General features: G+C 49.9%; 2 protein-coding genes across 5 annotated transcripts in view; both read left to right on the top strand.

Annotated features, from left to right (window-relative positions):
- The window catches only part of LOC101163950 (polypeptide N-acetylgalactosaminyltransferase 14), a 126,121-nt gene extending 111,167 nt beyond the window's left edge, over nucleotides 1-14,954 (top strand). For both annotated transcript variants that reach the window (XM_023952946.1, XM_023952947.1), the window contains 9 exons: nucleotides 2,173-2,260; nucleotides 2,365-2,449; nucleotides 6,333-6,436; nucleotides 8,014-8,140; nucleotides 10,196-10,288; nucleotides 10,453-10,536; nucleotides 11,387-11,531; nucleotides 12,643-12,762; nucleotides 13,989-14,954. In XM_023952946.1, coding sequence (XP_023808714.1) covers nucleotides 2,173-2,260; nucleotides 2,365-2,449; nucleotides 6,333-6,436; nucleotides 8,014-8,140; nucleotides 10,196-10,288; nucleotides 10,453-10,536; nucleotides 11,387-11,531; nucleotides 12,643-12,762; nucleotides 13,989-14,147 — 1,005 coding nt within the window. In that variant the 3' untranslated portion in view covers nucleotides 14,148-14,954. The remainder of the gene's footprint in view (nucleotides 1-2,172; nucleotides 2,261-2,364; nucleotides 2,450-6,332; nucleotides 6,437-8,013; nucleotides 8,141-10,195; nucleotides 10,289-10,452; nucleotides 10,537-11,386; nucleotides 11,532-12,642; nucleotides 12,763-13,988) is intronic.
- A 2,335-nt stretch (nucleotides 14,955-17,289) lies between these two features.
- LOC111947098 (protein angel homolog 2-like) lies at nucleotides 17,290-24,633 on the top strand. 3 transcript variants are annotated; one of them, XM_023953228.1, is made up of 7 exons: nucleotides 17,290-17,719; nucleotides 20,713-21,230; nucleotides 21,297-21,508; nucleotides 21,578-21,647; nucleotides 21,732-22,153; nucleotides 23,770-24,187; nucleotides 24,282-24,633. In XM_023953228.1, the coding sequence occupies exons 1-7, from the start codon at nucleotides 17,697-17,699 to the stop codon at nucleotides 24,446-24,448; spliced, it is 1,830 nt and encodes a 609-aa protein (XP_023808996.1). In that variant the 5' UTR covers nucleotides 17,290-17,696; the 3' UTR covers nucleotides 24,449-24,633. The 3 variants fall into 3 exon arrangements, with proteins under 3 accessions (XP_023808996.1, XP_023808998.1, XP_023808997.1); XM_023953230.1 differs by lacking the exon at nucleotides 17,290-17,719 and adding an exon at nucleotides 17,806-17,970; XM_023953229.1 differs by lacking the exon at nucleotides 17,290-17,719 and adding an exon at nucleotides 17,994-18,378.
- Nucleotides 24,634-24,641: the final 8 nt, after the last annotated feature.

Raw genomic sequence — 24,641 nt, 5'->3', positions numbered from 1 at the left:
GGAGGTTTCAGATTAAATACCAGATTAGCTTCCAGTCCATCAGGGGGCGCTCCTCTGGGAACTTTACATCAAGACTTTGAATCTGTCCCAACAGAGTCCACTTCAGCAGAAGAGCCAACATAATTCTCCTCCTAAAACCAGCCAAAGATCCCACGAGTCCTTCAAGCTATCGCCCCATTTCTATCCTCTCATATCACATCAATGCAGATGTAAAAATTATCTGCAAAGCACAGAGAATAGAAAAAATCACTCCTCACATAATTCACTTCGATCAAACTGGATTCATCAAAGGCAGACACTCGGATGATAATGTCCTTGGACTAGTTAATATAATAGACTTTGCCACCATTAAAAACCAGGAAATGACGGTACTATCGCTGGATGCTGAAAAAGCCTTTGACAGAGTTAATTGGAAGTTCCTTATTGCTGCCCTCCATAAGTTTGGGTTTGGAGAATCATTCATCAATTGGATCAAAATATTATATCACAACCCCAATGCATCAGTTAGAACTAATAAACAGACTTCCAACAGGTTTTTTCTTGGAAGAGGAACCAGACAGGGTTGCCCACTCTCCCCCTCTCTTTTTGCAATATTTATCGAGCCTCTAGCTGCAGCAATAAGACAGAATGAGAGCATTATAGGAATAAAAACCAAACAGCCATCATAAAATTAGTCTCTATGCAGATGACATATTACTGTTTTTAAGGAATATACATTCTGTAAATGAAACAGCAATGATCATAAATGAATTCTCCTCCATATCAGACTATTCCATTAATTGGAATAAGTCTGTTTTATTACCACTCAACAGGAATATGGAACAAAGACTCACAATTCCAGTTAAAACAGGAAATATCAAATATCTGGGTATCTACTTTTCCCCCAAACTATCAGAACTGGTGCAGCTAAACCACACCCCATTACTGAAAAGCATACAGGACGATCTAACACGCTGGACCAACCTGCCTCTGTCCCTTATGGGCAAGGTAGCCACGGTTAAAATGAAAATCTTACCCAAAGTTAATTATCTCTTCTCAATGATTCCCACACAACCGCCATTAAAATGGTTCAAAACATTAGACTCATCCATATCACGCTTTCTATGGAACAATAAACCTGCAAGAATTAGTCTAAAAACTTTAAAATCTGCAAAAAGATGTGGAGGATTAGAATTACCTAACTTCCACAATTACTTTCTTGCAAATAGATTACAATACATATTAAAATGGTTAAAAAATAATCCAGAAACCAACTCATGGTTAGACTTGGAACAGGCGTTATGTGGAAAGATCAACCTGTCAGATCTTCCATTTATTAGCCAAACAGTTAAAAAACAGGATTGTTTCAAAAGTATTAATATAAACATGACTTTGACAGCATGGTGGGATTTTCTCAAAATATCAAAACTTCAAACCTTTTTTGAAGGCATAAGTATGCGTGTGGGAACATTATTTGGGTTGGGTGGGGGATAAGGGGTTAGAGTGGGGGGGTAGTCAATATCACAAAGTTAAAACATAAAAGTACAGTAAGTAAATTAGATAACTTAGTTCACACAGCAACAAAACAAAACAAACAAATTATTATGAATTTTTTATTTCTGACTCCGCCCCCACCAACAGTAAAAGGATCAGGTGGATTTTCGTCTTTTATCTTCTTGTAAACTCCGCCCCCTTTTCTAGCTCACACCTCCTCCTCGGATCAGTTTCCCAGTGATCCATGCCCCCCCCCTTCTGTTTGGTCTTCTTTCTTCATCTTGCTCTTCTTCCTCCCCTGCAGATCAGAAGCTGCATCCGTGTTCCTGAGTTTTTCATGTTCAGTCATTGATCTGAAACCTCTTCAGACTCGAGGCTCGGACCTTCAGGGTGGGGGCTCCGACCCCCTCCCCTCTCCTCGGTGACCATTAAGGGTCGTTTTGGGAACAGCTACAGAACAACGGATGCAGATTTGGAGGAGTAACACCCCCCCCCCCCCCTTACCCTCGGAGCAGCTGTTCGGTCGGTAATTGTCCTGCTGCCCCCCCCCCCCGCTCTGACCCAGCAGCTAATGGTGCAGAACCGAACCACCTGCTCTAGAGATGCAGTGCCGACAGCAGATCACGGCTGACCGCGTGTGTGTTAAATGTGTGTGTGTGTTTATGTGTTAAATGTGTGTTTGTGTTTATTTGTGTGCAGGACCGGACCCGTGTGGTCAGCCCCATCATCGACATCATCAACATGGACACCTTCGCTTACGTTGCGGCGTCTGCTGACCTGCGTGGAGGTGCGGACGCCCCGTTGGCTGCGTCCTCGCATGACCTCTGAACCTTGGAGAACTTCCTCTGGAACGTTCAGGAGAACCTGAACCCGCCTGTGTTTGTGCCTCAGGGTTCGACTGGAGTCTGCACTTCAAGTGGGAGCAGCTGTCGCCTGAGCAGAGGTCTCGCCGGACCGACCCGACCCAGCCCATCAAGTAACCTGAACGCGTGCAAACGCTGCAGATCAGGAGGAAGCGCCTAGAACCTGCCGCTCGTCCTAAAGGACGCAGCGCCTGAACGGGGGTCTCACCTGAATGATGCGTCCTCTCTGACACTCAGGTCTGCTCCCTAAAGGTCTTCAGAAGCCGTGAACGTCTCAGCCTGAACGTCCTTCTGCGTCTTCTCCGACTCCTAATGCTTCCAGGCGGTCCTGCCAGGACCTCCAACAGGTTTCCAAGAACCGGGAGCCTCAGGAAGATGGACCAGATCCGCAGACCGGAACCTTCCAGGACTCCTCTGAACATTTGGTCTCTGACCGTCTGGGATGCAGAGATGAGGACACATCTTCTCCTGAGGCTTCATGAAGCTTCATCCAGATCCAGCTTCAGAACCCAGCTTGAACATAAAACTGAGAAAAGCCAGAGAAACAGGATCTCACTGACAGGGAGGCTGAACCAGTCTAAGCCCCGCCCACAGTCGCCCTACTGCTGATGCAGTGACAAGCCCCGCCCACAGTCGCCTTACTGCTGATGCGGTGACAAGCCCCGCCCACAGTTGCCCTACTGCTGATGCAGTGACAAGCCCCGCCCACAGTCGCCTTACTGCTGATGCGGTGACAAGCCCCGCCCACAGTCGCCTTACTGCTGATGCGGTGACAAGCCCCGCCCACAGTCGCCTTACTGCTGATGCGGTGACAAGCCCTGCCCACAGTCGCCCTACTGCTGATGCAGTGACAAGCCCCGCCCACAGTCGCCCTACTGCTGATGCAGTGACAAGCCCCGCCCACAGTCGCCCTACTGCTGATGCAGTGACAAGCCCCGCCCACAGTCGCCCTACTGCTGATGCAGTGACAAGCCCCGCCCACAGTCGCCCTACTGCTGATGCGGTGACAAGCCCCGCCCACAGTCGCCCTACTGCTGATGCAGTGACAAGCCCCGCCCACAGTCGCCCTACTGCTGATGCAGTGACAAGCCCCGCCCACAGTCGCCCTACTGCTGATGCAGTGACAAGCCCCGCCCACATTCGCCCTACTGCTGATGCAGTGACAAGCCCCGCCCACAGTCGCCCTACTGCTGATGCAGTGACAAGCCCCGCCCACAGTCGCCCTACTGCTGATGCAGTGACAAGCTCCGCCCACAGTCGTCCTATTGCTGATGCGGTGACAAGCCCCGCCCACAGTAGCCCCACTGCTGATGCGGTGACAAGCCCCGCCCACATTCGCCTTACTGCTGATGCAGTGACAAGCCCCGCCCACAGTCGCCCTACTGCTGATGCAGTGACAAGCCCCGCCCACAGTCGCCCTACTGCTGATGCAGTGACAAGCCCCGCCCACAGTCGCCCTACTGCTGATGCAGTGACAAACCCCGCCCACAGTCGCCCTACTGCTGATGCAGTGACAAGCCCCGCCCACAGTCGCCCTACTGCTGATGCAGTGACAAGCTCCGCCCACAGTCGCCCTACTGCTGATGCAGTGACAAGCTCCGCCCACAGTCGCCTTACTGCTGATGCGGTGACAAGCCCCGCCCACAGTCGCCCTACTGCTGATGCAGTGACAAGCCCCGCCCACAGTCGCCTTACTGCTGATGCGGTGACAAGCCCTGCCCACAGTCGCCCTACTGCTGATGCAGTGACAAGCCCCGCCCACAGTCGCCCTACTGCTGATGCAGTGACAAGCCCCGCCCACAGTCGCCTTACTGCTGATGCGGTGACAAGCCCCGCCCACAGTCGCCCTACTGCTGATGCAGTGACAAGCCCCGCCCACAGTCGCCTTACTGCTGATGCGGTGACAAGCCCCGCCCACAGTCGCCCTACTGCTGATGCAGTGACAAGCCCCGCCCACAGTCGCCCTACTGCTGATGCAGTGACAAGCCCCGCCCACAGTCGCCCTACTGCTGATGCAGTGACAAGCCCCGCCCACATTCGCCCTACTGCTGATGCAGTGACAAGCCCCGCCCACAGTCGCCCTACTGCTGATGCAGTGACAAGCCCCGCCCACAGTCGCCCTACTGCTGATGCAGTGACAAGCCCCGCCCACAGTCGCCTTACCGCTGATGCAGTGACAAGCCCCGCCCACAGTCGTCCTACTGCTGATGCGGTGACAAGCCCCGCCCACAGTCGCCCCACTGCTGATGCGGTGACAAGCCCCGCCCACAGTCGCCTTACTGCTGATGCAGTGACAAGCCCCGCCCACAGTCGCCCTACTGCTGATGCAGTGACAAGCCCCGCCCACAGTCGCCCTACTGCTGATGCAGTGACAAGCTCCGCCCACAGTCGCCCTACTGCTGATGCAGTGACAAGCCCCGCCCACAGTCGCCTTACTGCTGATGCGGTGACAAGCCCCGCCCACAGTCGCCCTACTGCTGATGCAGTGACAAGCCCCGCCCACAGTCGCCCTACTGCTGATGCAGTGACAAGCCCCGCCCACAGTCGCCTTACTGCTGATGCAGTGACAAGCCCCGCCCACAGTCGCCCTACTGCTGATGCAGTGACAAGCCCCGCCCACAGTCGCCTTACTGCTGATGCGGTGACAAGCCCCGCCCACAGTCGCCCTACTGCTGATGCAGTGACAAGCCCCGCCCACAGTCGCCCTACTGCTGATGCAGTGACAAGCCCCGCCCACAGTCGCCTTACTGCTGATGCAGTGACAAGCCCCGCCCACAGTCGCCCTACTGCTGATGCAGTGACAAGCCCCGCCCACAGTCGCCCTACTGCTGATGCAGTGACAAGCTCCGCCCACAGTCGTCCTACTGCTGATGCGGTGACAAGCCCCGCCCACAGTAGCCCCACTGCTGATGCGGTGACAAGCCCCGCCCACAGTCGTCCTACTGCTGATGCTGTGACAAGCCCCGCCCACAGTCGCCCTACTGCTGATGCAGTGACAAGCTCCGCCCACAGTCGTCCTACTGCTAATGCGGTGACAAGCCCCGCCCACAGTTGCCCTACTGCTGATGCAGTGACAAGCTCCGCCCACAGTCGCCTTACTGCTGATGCAGTGACAAGCTCCGCCCACAGTCGTCCTACTGCTGATGCAGTGACAAGCCCCGCCCACAGTAGCCCCACTGCTGATGCGGTGACAAGCCCCGCCCACAGTCGCCCTACTGCTGATGCAGTGACAAGCCCCGCCCACAGTCGCCTTACTGCTGATACGGTGACAAGCCCCGCCCACAGTCGCCCTACTGCTGATGCAGTGACAAGCCCCGCCCACAGTCGCCCTACTGCTGATGCAGTGACAAGCCCCGCCCACAGTCGCCCTACTGCTGATGCAGTGACAAGCTCCGCCCACAGTCGCCCTACTGCTGATGCAGTGACAAGCCCCGCCCACAGTCGCCCTACTGCTGATGCAGTGACAAGCTCCGCCCACAGTCGCCCTACTGCTGATGCAGTGACAAGCTCCGCCCACAGTCGTCCTACTGCTGATGCGGTGACAAGCTCCGCCCACAGTCGCCATACTGCTGATGCAGTGATCTCTGCAGAAAGTCTGATGAGACTCGGACCACCGACTTTAGGAGACCCCGAGAGCAGACCTGACTGTCTGGAGGGAGACGAAAAATATTAAAAATCCTGAAACCTTTTCAAATTCCAGACCCGAACCTGAACCTGGTGCTCCAAGAAAACTGTTGAAAACATTTCATTGAATTTATGATTTTCGTAGAAATGACCATAAAGAATTCAGAACATCGTCCCCTCGGGGATGGAGAGCCTTCAACCAGGAGACGATGTTCTGAGGGGGAGGGGCATGACCCTGTCCCCATCACCGTCTGGGGGGAGATCCTACAGAGGGTCAGCAGGTCTTGGCAGAAATCCCTCCTGATTCTGATCAAAGCAGAACCCTTTGGGGGGGTGGAGTCGCTTACACCGTCCCTTCTTCCTGTCTGACAGGACCCCCATCATCGCTGGAGGCATCTTTGTGATTGACAGGTCCTGGTTCAATCACCTGGGCAAATACGATGCTGCCATGGACATCTGGGGGGGGGAGAACTTTGGTGAGTAGAGATGAAGTGTGTGTGTTTGTACTTGTATTCTGGTGAGGTGACACAGACTTCTGGGGACGAAGTTCACCGTGGGGACAAAAATTGTGTGTGTGCTCACAGCACCCATGTGTGTAAATGTGTGTATGTGTGCGCACACTGCAGACTGCACACACATGCACATCATGCTTCTTTGGTCGTATCTCCTCATCTTGCTGAGTTCTCTTGTTCTTTTTTCTGTTTGCTGCTTTGTGCTTCTATCTTCGTCTTCATCTTCATTTTCACTTCTTGCTCCGTTCTGGTAGCAACCCTCTGTGAAGTTGGAGTTTTGTTCCTCTGGGGAAACTGAACTCTGTTCCCGTCTGAACTGGGAGTTTGTTCTCAGGTTCTGGATCCGGTTCCGCAGGAATCTGTGCAGACGGCTGGTTCCAAATGTTTGGTTTGGAGCTTGAATTCTTTTTCCTTCTGCAGCTGTCATCGTCTCCATTTGGACTCCTGCAGTGAAGCTACAGGCTGTTCCACAGAGTCTTCTCTCGTCCTGAAGACAAAGCTTTCACTCATCTTCCTCATCTTCCTCATGTACTAGCGTTCCAAGGCAGATCAGGTCATCTATTTCAGAATTAGAACTGAAACCCTTTCATCTCTGTTCTTCCATGCAGACGTGGAGTTCTTCTGCCCTCTAGTGTTGGACTGCAGCCACTGCATGCTGAGCTGGAGAGCAGCTAGAACAGAGCAGCAGAAATGAGGCGTTTCAGCTCCTGATGAGAACCAAGTTCTGAGGTTCTGCTGCCTTTTCCTACCGAGACATACTAAAACGTCTTTGTGATCTGGAAGGTTCCTGGGCTGGACCTTCGTCTCCAGAGCTTTGTAGTCCTTTGTAGTTCCTCAGCGTCTCATAGTACATGATGATGCAGGAAACAGGCATGCACACATGAATCATTGGTTCTGTTTGCTTTGGATTTGCAGCAGACCACTGAGAGGAACTGTTCTATGAACTATGAAGCACAGCATTTCAAGTAGATCCTGCAGGTGTAGCATCTTCACACTGTCCCCCCCAGTGCTGCCTTCACTGACACCTCCAGTTTCTCTGTCTGCTCCTCACCTCTTCCTCCTGTTCCTCTGTTCTTTGCTGTTTCTTCCTCATCCTCACACAGAGCTTCTTGTTTCAGGAAGTCAGAGGTCTCATTTCTCACCAAGTTTCTATCCCAGACTTTAGTCCAAAAACCGGAATTTGCAGCTCATGAAGTCAACATTTGAATGATGTTTGGTGGATTTTTTCGGACCTTCATCATGAAGACGTTCCTGAGACTCTCTCCCAAAGGATTCTTCTTCCCTAGATCTAACTTCCTTCCTGCAGCAACTGCCGGCGTTTCTCTGTTTTATCCTTCAAACAGACTGAACCTGAATGTAAAAAGACTGCAGCTTGGTGGATCAGAGAGCCATTGTAAATCCTTTGCAGTGACTCCTCCCACTCTGGGACGGCGTTGTTGGACCTTCATCAAAGACAAACGTGACAAATGTTGGTGTGATTAAGCCGTTTATCAGATGCATTGTGGGTAGTGCATCCTACCTTTATGGATGTTTCCCTGCAGAGATCTCCTTCCGGGTGTGGCAGTGCGGCGGCAGCCTGGAGATCCTGCCCTGCAGCAGGGTGGGTCACGTCTTCAGGAAGAAGCACCCGTACGTGTTCCCAGAGGGAAACGCCAACACCTACATCAAGTAAGACTTCCTGCTGCTGCCGCCAACGGTTCCACTGGAAACTGGGTTTATAGATGCATAACAATTCAGCAGAATAACAAACAACTTTAATGTATAGGTCTTCATTTCTGATCCCAGAAGCTGCAGAAAGTTTTATACCCTTTCCTAAAAATGCTCAACCATTAAATATGAAGCCCTGCAACAAACCCCACCTTCATCCAGCAGCAGCTGGGATAGGCTCCAGCAATCCAGCGTTCTGAAAATGGACGGATGAAGTGTCTTTAAATACAAACTGAAGGAACACCCCCCCCACTACATCATTGGATTACTCAAACCCTCATGCCCCCCCTCCTGACTGACAGCAGCAGTTTCCTGTAGCTGTTGGAGCGGATTTACTGCTGCTTCCCGCCGCCGCCGCAGCAACATGATCCCATTAACATACGATGAGTTGTGGCCTCTGAAAGCATGTGAACACGGCGTGTTTACAGCACACCGCTAACACGCTCCAAACACGGGAACTGATGCTGAAAGAGCAGATTAATCACGGCTGTAATCACATTTCATGATTCATTCAGAGCGTTGGTTCCTGCCGGCGCCACCATTAACTCCTTCACACCCGGAATGCAGGCCTGACACTTTAGGCAGGCGGGGGGCATCAGTTTGTCCTTTCCCGTGTTCAGGCTTGAACTCCACAACAACTTTCATTTCAACACAACTTTATTGATCACAGCTTCCTGTAACGGCGTCCACAGACACACAGTTATGTCTCATCGATCAACCTGATCTTTTCTTTCACTTAGTTTTCTGGACTTCACCTGCAAAGAAAAAAAGATCTGAGCATGCACCCCCCCCCCCCCCCCCCCCCCCCTTAGGGCTGAAGTTCTGTCAGAAAAACATTGGATTGTTTTTGTGCAGCAGCTCATTCATCCAATGCTTGCTGCTCATTCTGCTCCCTGTTTCCACGGTAACATCTGTTCCACATGAAAGATGACGACTATTATTTGTATCGCAAAGAGCTGATGTTTGTTATCGGCGGCGTGAACAGATGCACCGCTGCCCGCTGACGCGCTGCTCTGGAAGGAATATGAATGTGCAACAAAAGTGCTTCTTATTAACCGATCCCAAAGATAGAGCTGTGCTTCACAATGCCCCCCCCCCACCCACCCACTTCACAAAGACCCCCCCCAACTATGACAGAGTGCAGCCAGATCTGATGGATCTGCCAGCATCTCCTAATTGCTGAACTGCTATAGAAACCATTAACGATGCTGGGACCCCCCCCCCTCCCCCCCCTTATGTTGGTGCTCTTAACTCCACAAACTCACAGATGTCATTACTTTGGGAGAGAAGAAAAAGTCAAGAGGACTGAAGAAATACGACCATGATGAAAAAGTGAAGCATCTTTGTGACTACTTAGAAATAAAAGGCAGAAGAGGAGTATGCCTGTGACTTAACAAAGAAGAGTGATGAAGAGGAGCATCCCTTCTTTTTAAAACGAGCATAAGAGGGGTATCAAAACTCTGCTCATAATATTTAAATTGCTGTTTTTAACTGTTAACTTATTTTGTGTTCTGGAATTTTATTGTTGTATGTTCATGTTTTTACATACTTTGTACTGTGAGGCGACCCTGAGTGCCCAGAAAGGCGCCATATAAATAAAATGTATTATTATCATTATTATTATTATTCAAACTGAAAGACAGAAGAGGAGCAATCCTGTAACTTTTTTCAAACATGAGCAGAACAGGGGGGTCTTGATGACCCTGTATTGAATGTCTTCAGTGCAGACGAGCTAAATAATGGATTTGGGTTTGGTCGGGTTATGCGTGTGCGTTGTAAGGTTGTGCGTGTTGTGAGGTTGTGCGGGGCGTGGATTGTGGTGCCGTCTCTGTTGCAGCTGCAGAAAAAGGTCGTCTGAGTTGGACAGGTGTGTCTGCACAGCATTATGTTGGACCAAAGACAAAGCCTTGATCTAAAGCTTTGGGATTTCATCAATAATGTTACAAGGATTGGAACAACAACCAAACAAAGCGAGGAGGTGAAACCAGGAGGATCTGACTTTGTGTTTGCTCACAGGAACACCCGGCGCACGGCTGAGGTGTGGATGGATGAGTTCCGTCTCTTCTACTACTCTGCCCGGCCTGCAGCTCGAGGCAAATCCTTTGGCGAGTAAGGACTCACACAATGCGCAGGAACCACATGATTGCGCGCTCCAGACGGATTTTTGTGTCAAATTTCCTGTGTACCTTTGATGCCATGTCATGCGTCTCTGTCGCTTGTCAGAAATGTGTCAGACGTCTTCATGGACTGACGGTCCATCTGTGTTTTCTCAGCGTTCGAGGCAGAGTGGAACTCCGTCAGAAGCTGAAGTGTAAATCCTTCAGGTGGTACTTGGACAACGTGTACCCCGAGCTGAAGTAAGAGAAGAGGGTCGCCCACAGGATGCTCTGCATCTGGAGGAAATAAGAGAAACAGGAATCCAAACAAACCACAGCAAACTCTTTCTCCTGAATATTAAAACATTTTGTGACACAAAGAGTTGAGATGACAAACAAAACTCCCAGAGTTTGGTCACAAAAGGAGAATCGGGTTCTGCCCGACGGCTCCGGTGGAAGGTCTCCTTCCAGGATGAAGAGAAGACAAACTTCGAGGGGTTTTAATTGGAAAACACAGCCGATTGTGGAAAGCTGTCACACGTGAGATAAGGCGACGGTTTATCGTAGTGATCCTCTCTGCTGCGGCTAAGAAGCAGCAGCTTTAGGCGCCGCGTCTCCATTCACGATAAAAGCCTGGTCCTGCTTAAGCGCTGCCTCACTGAGGCTCCCGCTAATCCTCAGAATGAATTAACGGCGCTCGCTCTGGGGAACAAGGGCCTGACCCTTTAAAGACAGAACAACCTTTACGGTTTTTAAACGGACGCTGCAGGACGAGAATTTAACCGACAGTCAGGAAAAAAAACGATCGTTAATTTTAACAAAATATTTCAGGAATCTTAATACCCTTAGTTTTGTCTAATTGACAAAGTTGTTTATGCTCTCAGGAATTATTGTTTATAATTGATTATGATTGTTTATTGATTATTATTGTTTATTATTATTGACTGTTATTGTTTTTTCCTAATGACTATCTGCTCTGAGCTTGTGTTGCTAAATATTTTTGTCTCTTGTTGTGTGTCTGTGTGCGTTAGTGCATCCGGTTTGTGTGTGATTCCTCCTGCAGACGATCTGTATTTATAAAGTTAGATTGAAATAGGCTCCTCCTCCTCAGGGTGCCAGACGACTCGGACTCGCGTTCCGGCATCATCAGGCAGAGGCAGAACTGTCTGGAGTCTCACCACGTGGAGGGCGAGGACACGCCGGTTCTCACGCTGACGCCGTGCGCAGGGAAGGGGGGCGTCCCTGCTGACAGTCAGGTGGGTCTGAGGAACCGGGTCACAAACAGAAAAGGAGGTGGGGAGGTCCCGCCCTGCAGCAGATGGTCGTCCCCCAGGCGGGTTCTCTGACACCCCAGCAGCAGAACAGGGGGGTTGGTTTGTGATTGACATGTACGCTGCAGTTCCTTAAAGAGGAGATCCCGCCTCCCCCAATCTGATCAACACTGGAAGGTTGTGGGTTCAAATCCATTTTCGGATCATACCTAAGATTAAAAAGTACAATCAATGCCTCCTTGCTTAACAGCTTGGGGGGGGGGGGGGGGTAAACCAACCAAAGGTTACTGAGCCGGGTCCTGTTTGCAGCTTAAGGGTTAGCATCATGGCTAACATTAGCATCAGGATTAGCATCATGGCTAACATTAGCATCAGGATTAGCATCATGGCTAGTGTCAGGGTTAGCATTAGGTTTAACGTCAGGGTTAGCATTATGGCTAACATTAGCATCAGGATTAGCATCATGGCTAGCGTCAGCGTCAATGAGAAAATCCTCCGAACATGTTCAGAAATATAAAAACTGGACTTTATTTTGAAAGATTTGTTGTAATGATAGTCAATTCTGAGCTTCTCCAGGTAACCCTTGTTCTATCCTAGGCACGTTAACGTTGGGAGTTGGGTCATCTAGACCCACTAAACAGTGCTCTGAACCTTTTTTCTTCAATGATTTGTGATCTTCACTGGTGTCCATGGATTACATGAAATCTTTCCACCTTTATCCACCTTTGTCATGGTAGGGAGAACACCTCAATGGAAGGGGGGGTCATAGGATAGCACAAGGGTTAAAAAAACTAGAAAACTCCTGTGGGGCTTACCCCCCTATCCAGCCCCCGTGAACACAGTCACTTGCTTTGACTCAGACCTGAGGGGCGGAGCAGCTTGTGTGGGGGCGGAGCTACAGTCAGTTTCCTCTTTCCTTCCTGGTGGAAACTTCCTGTTTCCATCCGTCTCTGCGATGCCTTCAGGAACGCTCGTTCATGCGGCTGCCCACAGAAGCTGGTCAGGAGGACGGGGGAGAGTCTGGTCTGATCAGACCCTCACCTCTGGTTCTCCAGGAAGCACGTCGGGTCAGAACCATGTCTGTGTTTCCCGGCAGGTGTGGGTCTACACACACAGACAGCAGATCCGGCAGCAGCAGCACTGTCTGTCCCTGTCCACCACTTTCCCCGCATCGCAGGTTCTGATGCTGCCCTGCAGCCCGGAGGATGGCAAGCAGGTACACAACACAGATACACACATATGCACAAATACAAAGTGTGTGTCCCACTTCAGCAGCTGGGTTCTGGTTCAACTGCGTTAAAGGTGGAGCTCCTCATCAGAACCGGTGGTGGATCCTCACCTGGAGACTCCTGGTGGCCTTTTAAGGGTTAGAGGTTAGGAGTCTCAGGTTAGATCAAGTTCATGTTCCTCCTGGAACAGATTTAGTCCTGAAATGGTGACTTTTGGCGACAGATTAAAACTCTGACAGTTTAGAGGAGAGCTCCCCCTAGTGGTGACTCTAGAGAGTCCTGTTCCCTCAGATGTCCCGCTCCGATCATCTTCTGATTTGTTCTAAAACTGTCCCCAGAGTTCTTTTCATCATGATGATGCCGAGCTCAGCCAAAATCCAAACGACTGTGGTTTTCTAGGACATAGTTTCTGCAGACCGGCAGGAGTTCATCAGAAATTCATCTCTGAGTTGTGGGCGGGTCCCTTATTTTCCCAAAATATTTTTTTTACACTCTCACCCTAGCTTACAGCCCCTCACACCCCCAGTTAGCGGTGCATCAAAGATAAGACCGGTTCTGATCCGGATTCCAGCTCAGTCTAGGAAAACAGAGAGGTTCATGGATCTGTTTGTCTGCATCAGAAAAGGGCGGAGCTGGGAGCTCGCGGCTTGCCGTAGTTTTTCAAACGGCCTTATCTCGTCTGCTCCTGACTCACTACGATGTGAATAAAGAAATCCTCAGAAATGTAGTTTTAATCCTAATTTTCACTCTGAATGTCCTTCATCATCAGAAAAACAGCTTTTTTCTGTCAGAGTGGGTCTTTAGTCACCGATGCCGGATCAGTCAGCCGGTTCTGGTATGCTGGTTGAAAGTGAAGGTCAGAACCCGGCCCGTTTTCTTCTAAGTGAAGATCAGCTGATGACTGAGCTCCTCCTCCTCCTCTTCCTCCTCCTCCTATCATCAACAGGAGTCTCTTTTCCTCATGAGTGACGTGGGAATGTCGGCAGTCATTCCGTAAGGATCACATTTTGGGATAAGATAGGTTTGTCTTTGTAAAAATGACATGAATGGAGAGACATGGAGGTTCTGAAGTTTCCCGAAGTCGGACTCTCTTCAAATCCATATTTGGTCGTTTCCTCTGACAGGAAGTCCAAACACAGACCCGCCGGATCAGATTTTTGATGGTTCTGGAGCGGAGAAGTGCTGACACTAACGTCTGTTGATGTTCCCGCAGCGATGGCAGAAGTCCGGGACTCATCTGGAGCACGTCGTGTCCCGGTTCTGCCTGGACTCGGAGATGGCGCTGGACGGGATGGAGTCGTCCCGGATGCTGGTGATCAGCCCGTGTGAACTGAGCGCGTACACACAGAGATGGGAAGTTCCGTTCTCCTGACCTCGGACCCACACGGACCCCCCTTTCCAGCAGAACCAGCTCCAACCGGTTTGGAGTCGCTGCACAAATATCTGGACAGGCTTCATTCAGGATTCAGAACCCTGATGAGAGCTAAAGCTGGACAGGGTCAGACTGAACCAGACTGGACTTAGAACCGGGTCAGGAGCTGCATGAGGGATGAGGACGTGTCTGTGTTTTGGAAGAGTTCAGGTTCGGTCCAATCAAACGAAGCACATCTGAGCCATGAAGAAAACTTTATTGACATTTTTACAGGAACGCTGAGAATGACGGAATAAACGTAAAATCTGTGATCCTGAAACATTAAACTGCAGTTCGGTCGTTTCACTCTAACGATTCAGAACCAAACCTTCATCGGCTCATCCCAGTTGTCAGCAGCCAATCAGCTGCTGCCTCATTAGCCAATCAGATTGTAGTATGTCATACTGGTGTTGCGTTTGGGTTCTAAAAGCTGCGATTGCGTTCGGCTGTCAGTCCAACAGGAGAAACGGCGAGACGACTCAGAACCAGAACCAGACGGCCTTCAAGATCCCTGTGGAAGTTCTTCAGATGGATCCAGTTTGGCCCAGTGCGAAGAACCCTCTCAGCACTTTGATTCTCATTGGCTACTGAGGGCTGAAGCTGATTGGCTGCTGACAGGAGAAAGGCTGTGATTGGTTGATCGGTTCAGAAGAGTCTGGGTTTGTGTCTGGAGATCTTTGTGTTGTGTTTATGGTCTGTTGAGAATTTCTGAACCTTTTCACGCGTGAACCTGGTGGTTCTGATAAAATATTCTGCACCAAACTTTAACACATTTTGTTTGAAGACGTGAACTTCTTTACATGCGTGGATGTTGTTGAAATGACTGAGACTCTCTGGAGAACCCGGTTCCTGCTGATCACCTGGATCCGGTGTGAGAACAGGACAGGAGGTCTCCAGGAGCAGGAGGTGAAGCCTAGAGGAGCTCCAGTGAAACTCTGCTGCAGGTCGGCTGTTACGCCCCCTTGTGTGTCTAGGGGTGCTAGGGGGGGCAGAACATAAAAAAGTAAAGGTTTGGCTACCAAAGTTAAATTAACACACACCAAAACAAATGTCTCCATAAAAATATGACAAATTTATTTACAAATAAAACAATCCAACAATAACTAAAATTGAAACTAAAAGGCTTCAGGGTGAACCCAGGCCAAAATAACAAACAAAACCCCAACTAACTAAAATATGTAATCTTACCTGTAAATGAAAGGAAAGGGAAATGAAAGACAGAACGCTAACCTCCCTAACCTAACATAAACATGTACTAAACAAAATGGCAGTTCACCCCTACAGCTTCACTTAATAACTATAAACCAAAAGACTAAACAGAGTGGGCACATACAAAACTACAAACTACAAAGAACTACGGATACCAAAATACTAAAGTGCAACACACAACTAAACAAGTGGCAAAGACATAAACTAAATGGAGAACAAAACAAAACAAAATGGAGAAGAGGGCCAAGCTGCAGTGGAGGCTTTTGCTGCAAGGCACCCTTCTCACCGGCTGGAGGTCCAAGTGGTGGCTTTAAAGGCTGCCTCCACCAGCTTGTCCAAATGGAGGCCACACCCTTGCCAGCACACCTGAAAATAATCACAGACATACAAACAAAGATCCACAAAAAACACAGAAGTCCCACTCTGATACAAAAATAACACAAAACACAGAGCAAACAGAACCAAATAAAACCTAATACGGCCACAGCCGTAACATCGGCCAACTAAAAGGTTCGTTCTTGATCTGTGGGCGATGGAAACAGAACAGAACCAGACTGGACCAGAACCAGAACCTGCCCATCATGCTGTGTTGCCAGACTGGGTGGTTTTGGTTCTGAATATGTGGGCAAACGTTGCTTTGAGCAGGTTTGAGGTCGGTTCGGCGGTTTTTATTCCTCATTAAAGTACTTTACATGCAGGGAGGTGGGGTCAGGGAGCGGTACCGCCCACACCATCGTCCTCGCCATCATGAGCAACTCATAACAAATTAATGTGTCCACTAATCAGTCTGTAAATGCAGTCGGCATGCATCATTTTAGTCCTTATTTGGCGTATTTCAGTCGCAGCGCAGACGGCGAGGGGAAGCAGCCTCACAATCCAGCGAATAGGTTGAATTGTGCCTTCAGATTCTCAGCGTATGCTGATGATGTCACGCTCTGTTACTTTTTAATACAAAGCCTCCATTTTCCATGGCATGTCCTCCCTTTCCATTAGGAAAACAGCGATGCCTTCAGGGACAAAGAGACGATCCATCATTTGTTTCCAAACGTGTAAAAGTTTCTGGAGGATTTTTAAGGTTGCACAAAATCAGGAAAATAATCTAGCCACAGGGGTTGCAAGCCAGTAACTTCTGTGCCGGTCCCAAGCCCGGATAAATAGAGAGGGTTGCGTCAGGAAGGGCATCCGGCGTAAAAAATTGCCAAAATAACCATGCGAAAAAATTAGGGTAGAAGATGTCCATGATAGAGTGAGGTGGAAAAGGATGATTCGCTGTGGCGACCCCTGATGGGAAAAGCCGAAAGAGAAAGACAAAATCAGGAAAATACGACATTGTTTCCGGAGTGATCTCAGGCGATATTTGATTGACAAGAACAGGTTTTTTAAAATCCAGCCGCTCCTTCACAAGGACATTTGCTGCAGTAGTATGGCGGTCGACCTCTGATCAAAAGATTGCAGGTTCGATTCCCGCCTTGCCCGCACATAGAAAGTGTCCTTGGGCAAGACACTGAACCCCACCTTGCCTCTGGTGTTGAGTCATCAGCGTGTGAATGTGTGACTGAAAAGGCGCTCTACAGGTAAACGCCATTTCTGTTTGACCTTATTTATATTCATGAAAAGTAAAAATGCAGGAAAGATTTCCACTTTTGATCATGACTATGAATAGGTTTGTGGGCTTTTTCCCCACTTTCCTTCTTTTTTTCTTAATGTTTAAGAAAAAAAGGAAGATCCTGTGACCCTGTAGATGTTAATAAAGTTCAATGGGAGTTTACTATTTTATGTTTTGCTCTGACTAGCAGCAAAATTGTGGATTTAATATCATTGAAAAATGTCTCAAAGTTGGACTTTCAATTAAAATGGGATTACTGTTAATTAATCACTGGTTAATTTTTTGGGCGTTTTTTTGTGGGACCTGGCAATTTTTAAATGACCTCTGTGCTGGATAACTGTGACTATCTGGCAACACTGCCCTTGTGGCATTAAGGTTTCTCCAGTTGCTGCCTAGTGAAGCCACCAGAGAGCGAAATTAGAACCTTTATCTACTGATGAAGCAGCTGGTGCACCCAGGTGAAATTAATTAAGCGGCCCTCTGCCCCTGCCAGGGTGAAAAAGATGAATCCGTGGATCCAATAGTTTGTTAAGTCAGGGAGAAGATTGTTTTAATTTGCACCAAGTTTTTGGTGTGTCTAAGACTTCTTCAAAAGTCTGTTTTTTTTAACTCATTTCTCATAGGAAAGCTCTAAAACACCGGAAGTCACGTCTGTCGCAGACTGAACTCCGTCTGTGAGCTCAAAACATTTAAGAATGAACGAAAGTAGAAGAAAAAGGTAATTTCTGGTCATCAAAACCTGAAAATGAAACGTGGAAACGAACGTATCGATTAGCTGCTGTGCGTTCCTGAACGCACCTCCAGTGGTGCGTTCATGAGCTGTAGCGCAGTGCAGTGATGAAGTGTTCACTGAACCTGAGAACAGCGTGTGCCGCGCTTCTCCTGAACGGATGGTCCGTCCGAACCTGACCGGTCGAAGACCATCCGGGGTCTCTGGGCATAAATTCTCACCTTTTCAGCCGTTTTCAGGTACGAGCGACGACCTTATCGTGACTGTATCCCTCCGAGCAGCTCAACGAAAGCCGCTTTTTTGGAGGAAAGGGTCGTTTACGAGCTTCTGGCTTTGTCAGTAAACGCGACAGTGTTTGTCAGAATCTATTATTTCTGACAGTCTCTAGCGAGGCTTATTTATTGGTTTATTGTTTACTTCACCAAACGCGACGAATGCAATTGGAGAAATATAACTCTTTTCCTGGTCAGTGAAGGCAGCATCATCGGCGCATGAGTTGTTCGTAGCATTGCGTCATCTTTCAGAGCCCGGAGAGGCGGCTGTGCTGTTTTGGTTTTAATGTAACTTGAAAACAAACCCGTTTCGTGTTTTTATCTGCGGTTATGTGAACGGCAACACCAGAATGATCCCTCCGTCCGTCACAACAGGTGAGTTCACCTGAGCTGCTGCCACTCGCGCTGAAGGGAACGAGGTGTAAGTGTTCCCGCCTCCAGCCTGCTTCAGTCTGACCGTAGAAACATGGATACGATTTACTTTAATGATCGGGAAATGAAACATTAAAACATGAATGAAAAAAAAAAACAGGCGAAACCACGTCACGCGTTGGCCCCGCCCCTTCGTAGGTGTTTGTCCAGGTAAACGGGGGTATTCCAGGAAGCATGTTTAAACTATCCTGACTTTAAGCCTGAACTCTGGCTGAAATCCGCCTGAACTTGCTCCAACAGACCGGATATGAGTTAGTGTAATTACGCTCCACTTGGTAACCCTGGGTTAATGCACGTGCACAGCAGGTACATAAAGACATTCTCAATGGATCACAGATTTAAAGGGTCACCATGGAAACGCGTGAAGAAAAAAAGAGGGGCTATACTTGACGGCTTATGAAGATTATACGTCCATCAAAAAGTCACACGGCTGCAACATCAGCAAAAGAGTTTCTGCTTGGAGAAAAAGAACAAAGTAAACGCACAAGTTTCTGATCTTATTTCCATTTTCATTGTGAAAAAAACTCATCCAATTTTGCCACCTTAAATGAATTACTTCTATTGGTAACAAATAATTGAGTTAAATTTATTAAACCTAATTTCTTATGTCTATAAAACTCAATACTGTTTATACAACTCAAATTTAAATATTTATTTAACTAAATGTTATATTATTCCAATTCAATTAAATGTTTTTCCATCCTAATTTATTGTACTTCTTGAACTCTCATATGTCTAAGTTTGAGCCGGCAGATATTTTCATTTTTATAACAATAAAATGATTGAAACAAAATGAATTCTAATCATGTAACATAACATTTACCATTGCTCAGACTATTTACGTACCAGTGGTGCTAAATATCTTCATCATCCTCTCCCTTCCTCTCACTCATGGTGCAGAAAGAATTAAACATAACTGGACAAAATAACCTTGCAAAACACAGTAAAACAACTAAACACATTTGGTCAAAAACTCACACTTGAACCCAAATCCGTCCAGACAGGCAAAGGGAATGGTATCCCACAATTCCTTGCGGTGCCGATCTAACAACAGCATCAAAGATACACCTACTTAATTGAATTAATTAGAATGAAAGTAAAATAACTGTCTGATAACTGTTATTTTTAAGCTGACTTAACTGAAGCAAATAATGAAGTTAGATCAAAGTATAAAGTTTATCTTTCCAACATCCATATGTGGTCTTATCAGCCTCTCATGGTGGAATAAGTATTATCTGAGCTTCTTCATCCACTAAATCATCTTCAAATGGACACGCCATGCTGCTTCACCTCTCTGAAAACAAGCTAACCTTCAACTAAACCTGCTCCAGACCAGGTTATGTTCAGAGCATGAGTTGCTATGGCAACTTGACCTACCCTGAAACATACCTCCATTTCTGGAACCGAAAGCTGAGGTTATCAACTTCCTTAGCCTCAAACTTACCGTGGGAGCCAGCAGAACCTGCTTTCTGGAATACCCCCCCCCCCCCCCCCTGCTGTGAGTCTCAGCGCTCCTAAAAATGCAGCTAAAGTCTTATTGATTCAGAACCGAACCATATTTAAAAACTGAAACAGTTAGAGATTCTGATGCAGAACCAGAACCACAGTCCAATGAAAACATTGGGTTCTGGGGTTCTGATGATGCAGAATCTGAGTCCCTCAAACCACCTCAAAGTCCACCATCGACCCTCTGACCAGGACGTCCCGGTAGCTCCTGGTTCCACTTGGACTGATCCATTCTGTTCCAGAAGGCGGTTCTGTCTTTGGACAAACCGGTCCGATAGCAGAACCGTGCTGGGTTCAGGTCAGGGAGGTCATTCCTTCCAGGCGCCGCTGCTGTTGCCCCCATGGGACTATAGAGTCCCCCATGGGGGCCTAGCTAGTCCCCCTCTGATCGATGAGGTTCTCTGAGCTTCAGCTCGACCCGTAGGTCCAAAACTTGTGTCCCCCCCCCCCCGAAGGTGAAGTGACTCGACCCTCTGGAGAACTCCAACACTTGGTGGCTGAGCTGGGGGGGTCATGGGAAAGCCCCCCCACTCCCTCATACCAGGAGTCCAACAGGGTTTCAAGGGGGGGGACCCCCAATCTAGCTAGCGGCTACCTCTGGAGGGGTCTGGGCCCCCCCACATGTACAGCCGCCCACCAGCCCCCTGTGACCCCACATCAGTCACCCGGTTGTGTTGTTTGTGTTTTTGTGTCATGTTGTTGTGTTGCTGTGCAGCCCCGTCTGACCCGCATGTTCTGGTGAATCAGCTGAATCCTTCTGTTCTCCTGCAGCCCCCCCATGTTCCTCCTCCAGCTGAGCTCCTGCACCCCCCCCCTCAGAGCTTTGCCCTCCTTCTGCTGGACTCGTTCTAGGAGCAACGCCGCCTCCTCCCACCTCCCTTATTTCCTCCCCACTCCCCCCCACCCATGGCCTCCCCCTCCCATCTCAAGGCATGGTCTTCCTCCCCGCCCCGTCCTCGGCTTTAGGACGGCCCCCCCTGTGAGCATCAGTGCTGCGTTCCTCCTGGGGGGCAGCTGCTCCTCCTTCCACACATCTGCTGGCAGCATGGAGTTCCCAGGCCGAGACCCCCCAAGGAAACGGATACGGACTGAGGAGCAGAGACGAGGCTCCGGCCCCCCCCCCAGAGGACCAGCAGGAGGACGGAACCAGGAGTCCAGCAGAGACCAGTGTGCTGGTCTGGACCTGAGGGGGAGCAGAACTCCTCCACCGAAGGCCTACCCCAGCGCTGGGGGCCTGGTGGGGGGGCAGAGGAGTGGCGTTGGACCAGCAGGACCGTGGAGGCACAGAGGTATGATGGGGGGGTCGGACTGGGTGATCCCTTCCCAGCCAAAATCCTCTTCCTCTTCATCTCCAGTTCTCCAGCGATACTGGGAGTCCTGCAGTTCCGAGCCTCCACCACTGGGGGGCAGCACAGCCTTCCACTTCACTGTCATGTCCTACAACATCCTGTCCCAGCAGCTGCTGGAGGACAACGCCTTCCTGTACCGCCACTGCCCCCCCGCCGTCCTGTCCTGGGACCACCGGCTCCCCAACCTGCTGTCTGAGATCCAGCACCTCCATCCGGATGTGAGGACGCCGTAACCCCACTCCTGACTCCTCCCTGTGGGCGGGCTCTAACCAGCATCCTCTCTCCAGGTTCTGTGTCTTCAGGAGGTTCAGGAGGATCACTATGACAACCAGATCAAAGCTGCTCTGCAGGCCCTGGGTGAGTATCTGGGTGAGCACAGCCTGATGACATCACAGCCTGATGACATCACACTGGGACCCTCTGGTGTGTGCCCCCCCTCAGGGTACCGGTGTGAGTACAAGAAGAGGACGGGACAGAAGCCGGACGGTTGTGCCGTCGCCTTCAAGGCGTCCCGCTTCCACCTCCTGTCCTCCAACCCGGTGGAGTTCTTCCGCGCCGGTGACCCCCTCCTGGACCGGGACAACGTGGGGCTGGTGGTGCTGCTCCAGCCCGCCGATGGGCGGAGCGGGTCGCCCCCCATCTGCGTGGCCAACACCCACCTGCTCTACAACCCGAAGCGCGGCGACATCAAGCTGACTCAGCTCGCCATCCTGCTGGCTGAGGTGCAGCGGCTGTCCCGCCTCCCCGATGGCTCCGCCTGCCCAGTCCTGCTGTGCGGGGACTTAAACTCCGCCCCCTGGAGTCCGCTCTACACGTTTCTGACCAGAGGCTGCCTGGAGTACCAGGGGATGCAGATTGGCATGGTGAGGGGGGGTCTCCGGGGGTGGGGGGGTCACAGAAAAAAGTTCCTGAGATGTTAACCTCTGTGTGTGTGTTTGTGTGTGTGTGTGTGTGTGTGTGCGTGTGTTTCTCTGTGTGTGTGCGTGTGTGTGTGTGTTTCTTTGTGTGTGTGTGTGTGTGTGTGTGTTTCTCTGTGTGCGTGTGTGTGTGTGTTTCTCTGTGTGTGTGTGTATTTCTGTGTGTGTGTGTGTGTATTTCTCTGTGTGTGTGTTTCTCTGTGTGTGTGTGTGTGTATTTCTCTGTGTGTGTGTTTCTCTGTGTGTGTGTGTGCGTGTGTGTGTTTCTCTGGGTGTGTGTGTGCGTGTTTCTCTGTGTCCGTGTGTGTGTGTGTTTGTGTGTGTGTTTCTCTGTGTGTGTGTGTGCGTGTGTGTTTCTCTGTGCGTGTGTGTGTGTTTCTCTGTGTGCGTGTGTGTGTGTGTTTCTGTGTGTGTGTGTGTATTTCTGTGTGTGTGTGTGTATTTCTCTGTGTGTGTGTTTCTCTGTGGGTGTGTGTGCGTTTCTCTGGGTGTGTGTGCGTGTGTGTGTTTCTCTGTGTGTGTGTGTGCGTGTTTCTCTGTGTGCATGTGTGTGTGTTTCTCTGTGTGTGTGTTTCTCTGTGTGCGTGTGTGTGTGTGCGTGTTTCTCTGTGTGCGTGTGCATGTGTGCATGTGTGTGTGTTTCTCTGTGTGCGTGTGCATGTGTGTGTGTTTCTCTGTGTGCGTGTGCATGTGTGTGTGTGTGTTCCTATGTGTGTGTGTGTTTCTCTGTGTGCGTGTGTGTGTGTGTTTCTCTGTGTGTGTGTGTGTTTCTGTGTGTGTGTGTGTGTGTGCGTGTTTCTCTGTGTGCATGTGTGTGTGCATGTGTGTGTGTTTCTCTGTGTGTGTGTTTCTCTGTGCGTGTGTGTGTGTTTCTCTGTGTGTGTGTGTATTTCTGTGTGTGTGTGTGTATTTCTCTGTGTGTGTGTTTCTCTGTGGGTGTGTGTGCGTTTCTCTGGGTGTGTGTGCGTGTGTGTGTTTCTCTGTGTGTGTGTGTGCGTGTTTCTCTGTGTGCATGTGTGTGTGTTTCTCTGTGTGTGTGTTTCTCTGTGTGCGTGTGTGTGTGTGCGTGTTTCTCTGTGTGCGTGTGCATGTGTGCATGTGTGTGTGTTTCTCTGTGTGCGTGTGCATGTGTGTGTGTTTCTCTGTGTGCGTGTGCATGTGTGTGTGTGTGTTCCTATGTGTGTGTGTGTTTCTCTGTGTGCGTGTGTGTGTGTGTTTCTCTGTGTGTGTGTGTGTTTCTGTGTGTGTGTGTGTGTGTGCGTGTTTCTCTGTGTGCATGTGTGTGTGCATGTGTGTGTGTTTCTCTGTGTGCGTGTGCATGTGTGTGTGTTTCTCTGTGTGCGTGTGCATGTGTGTGTTTCTATGTGTGTGTGTGCATGTGTGTGTGTTTCTCTGTGTGCGTGTGCATGTGTGTGTGTGTCTTTCTATGTGTGTGTGTGTTTCTCTGTGTGCGTTTGTGTGTGTGTGCGTGTGTGTGTTTCTCTGTGTGCGTGTGCATGTGTTTGTTTCTATGTGTGTGTGTGTTTCTCTGTGTGTGTTTGTTTCTATGTGTGTGTGTGCAGGTGTCGGGTCAGGAGCCCTCCCCCCGGGGTCAGCGTCTCCTTCCGTTGCCCCTCTGGCCCCCCACTCTGGGCATCAGCCATCGGTGCCGGTATGAAGCGGCGTCCTCAGGTGAGTCTGACCCGGGTCATGTGACCTGCGGCGTGTCGCCTCACGGAGGTGAAGCAGACGGTCGTGGCTCATCTGTTGAAGAGGCGATCTGTGACCTCGCCGTGGAGGATCCGGGCGGCGGATCCGTCCCTGAGTCGGGTCTGAAAAGGGTCAGAACCGGGACTCGGGACCGTTTGGGCGGGTCCAGGATCGAACACGGCCTGAAGCTGCGGTCGTCCTACCGACACCTGCAGCCTGACGGCCGGCCGGAGATCACCACCTTCCACTCGCGCACCGCCTTAACGGTGGATTACATCCTCTACAGCCCTGGTACGTGCACACGTGCACACGTGTGCACGTGATCTGTGCTACGTTTCGTCTGGGGACAGAACCTCCGGCTCTAAAAATCCCTTTTTTTTTCCAGTTTTCACGGATGCCACGCCTCCACGGCCCAGTGGGCGTGGCCTCCAGCTGATGGGCAGGCTGTCATTGGTGGGTCAGGAGGAGCTGGAGGAGGTGAACGGGCTGCCCAATCAGTACCTGTCCTCTGACCATCTTCCACTCCTGGCCCGGTTCCGCCTCCTTCACTGAAGAATCGTGAACTCGGGTTCTGATGGTGAAGGTCTCTGCAGCTGAGTTCTAAAGCAGGACAGCGGGTTCCGACCCGGTTCTGTTTAGTCTGACATGAACAGATATGGGCTCTTTATACGTTTTCATCACTTTCAGAAGAGGACCCGCTTCCAGACGTTTGTAAATAAAGAAGCTTTTATTTTGAAGAGTCGTC

This window comes from Oryzias latipes, chromosome 24 (genome assembly GCF_002234675.1).
Source record: "Oryzias latipes chromosome 24, ASM223467v1".
NCBI classification, from domain to species: Eukaryota; Metazoa; Chordata; class Actinopteri; order Beloniformes; family Adrianichthyidae; genus Oryzias; species Oryzias latipes.
Note: the sequence above shows the minus strand (reverse complement) of the source record. Positions and strands in the feature narration are given on the sequence as shown.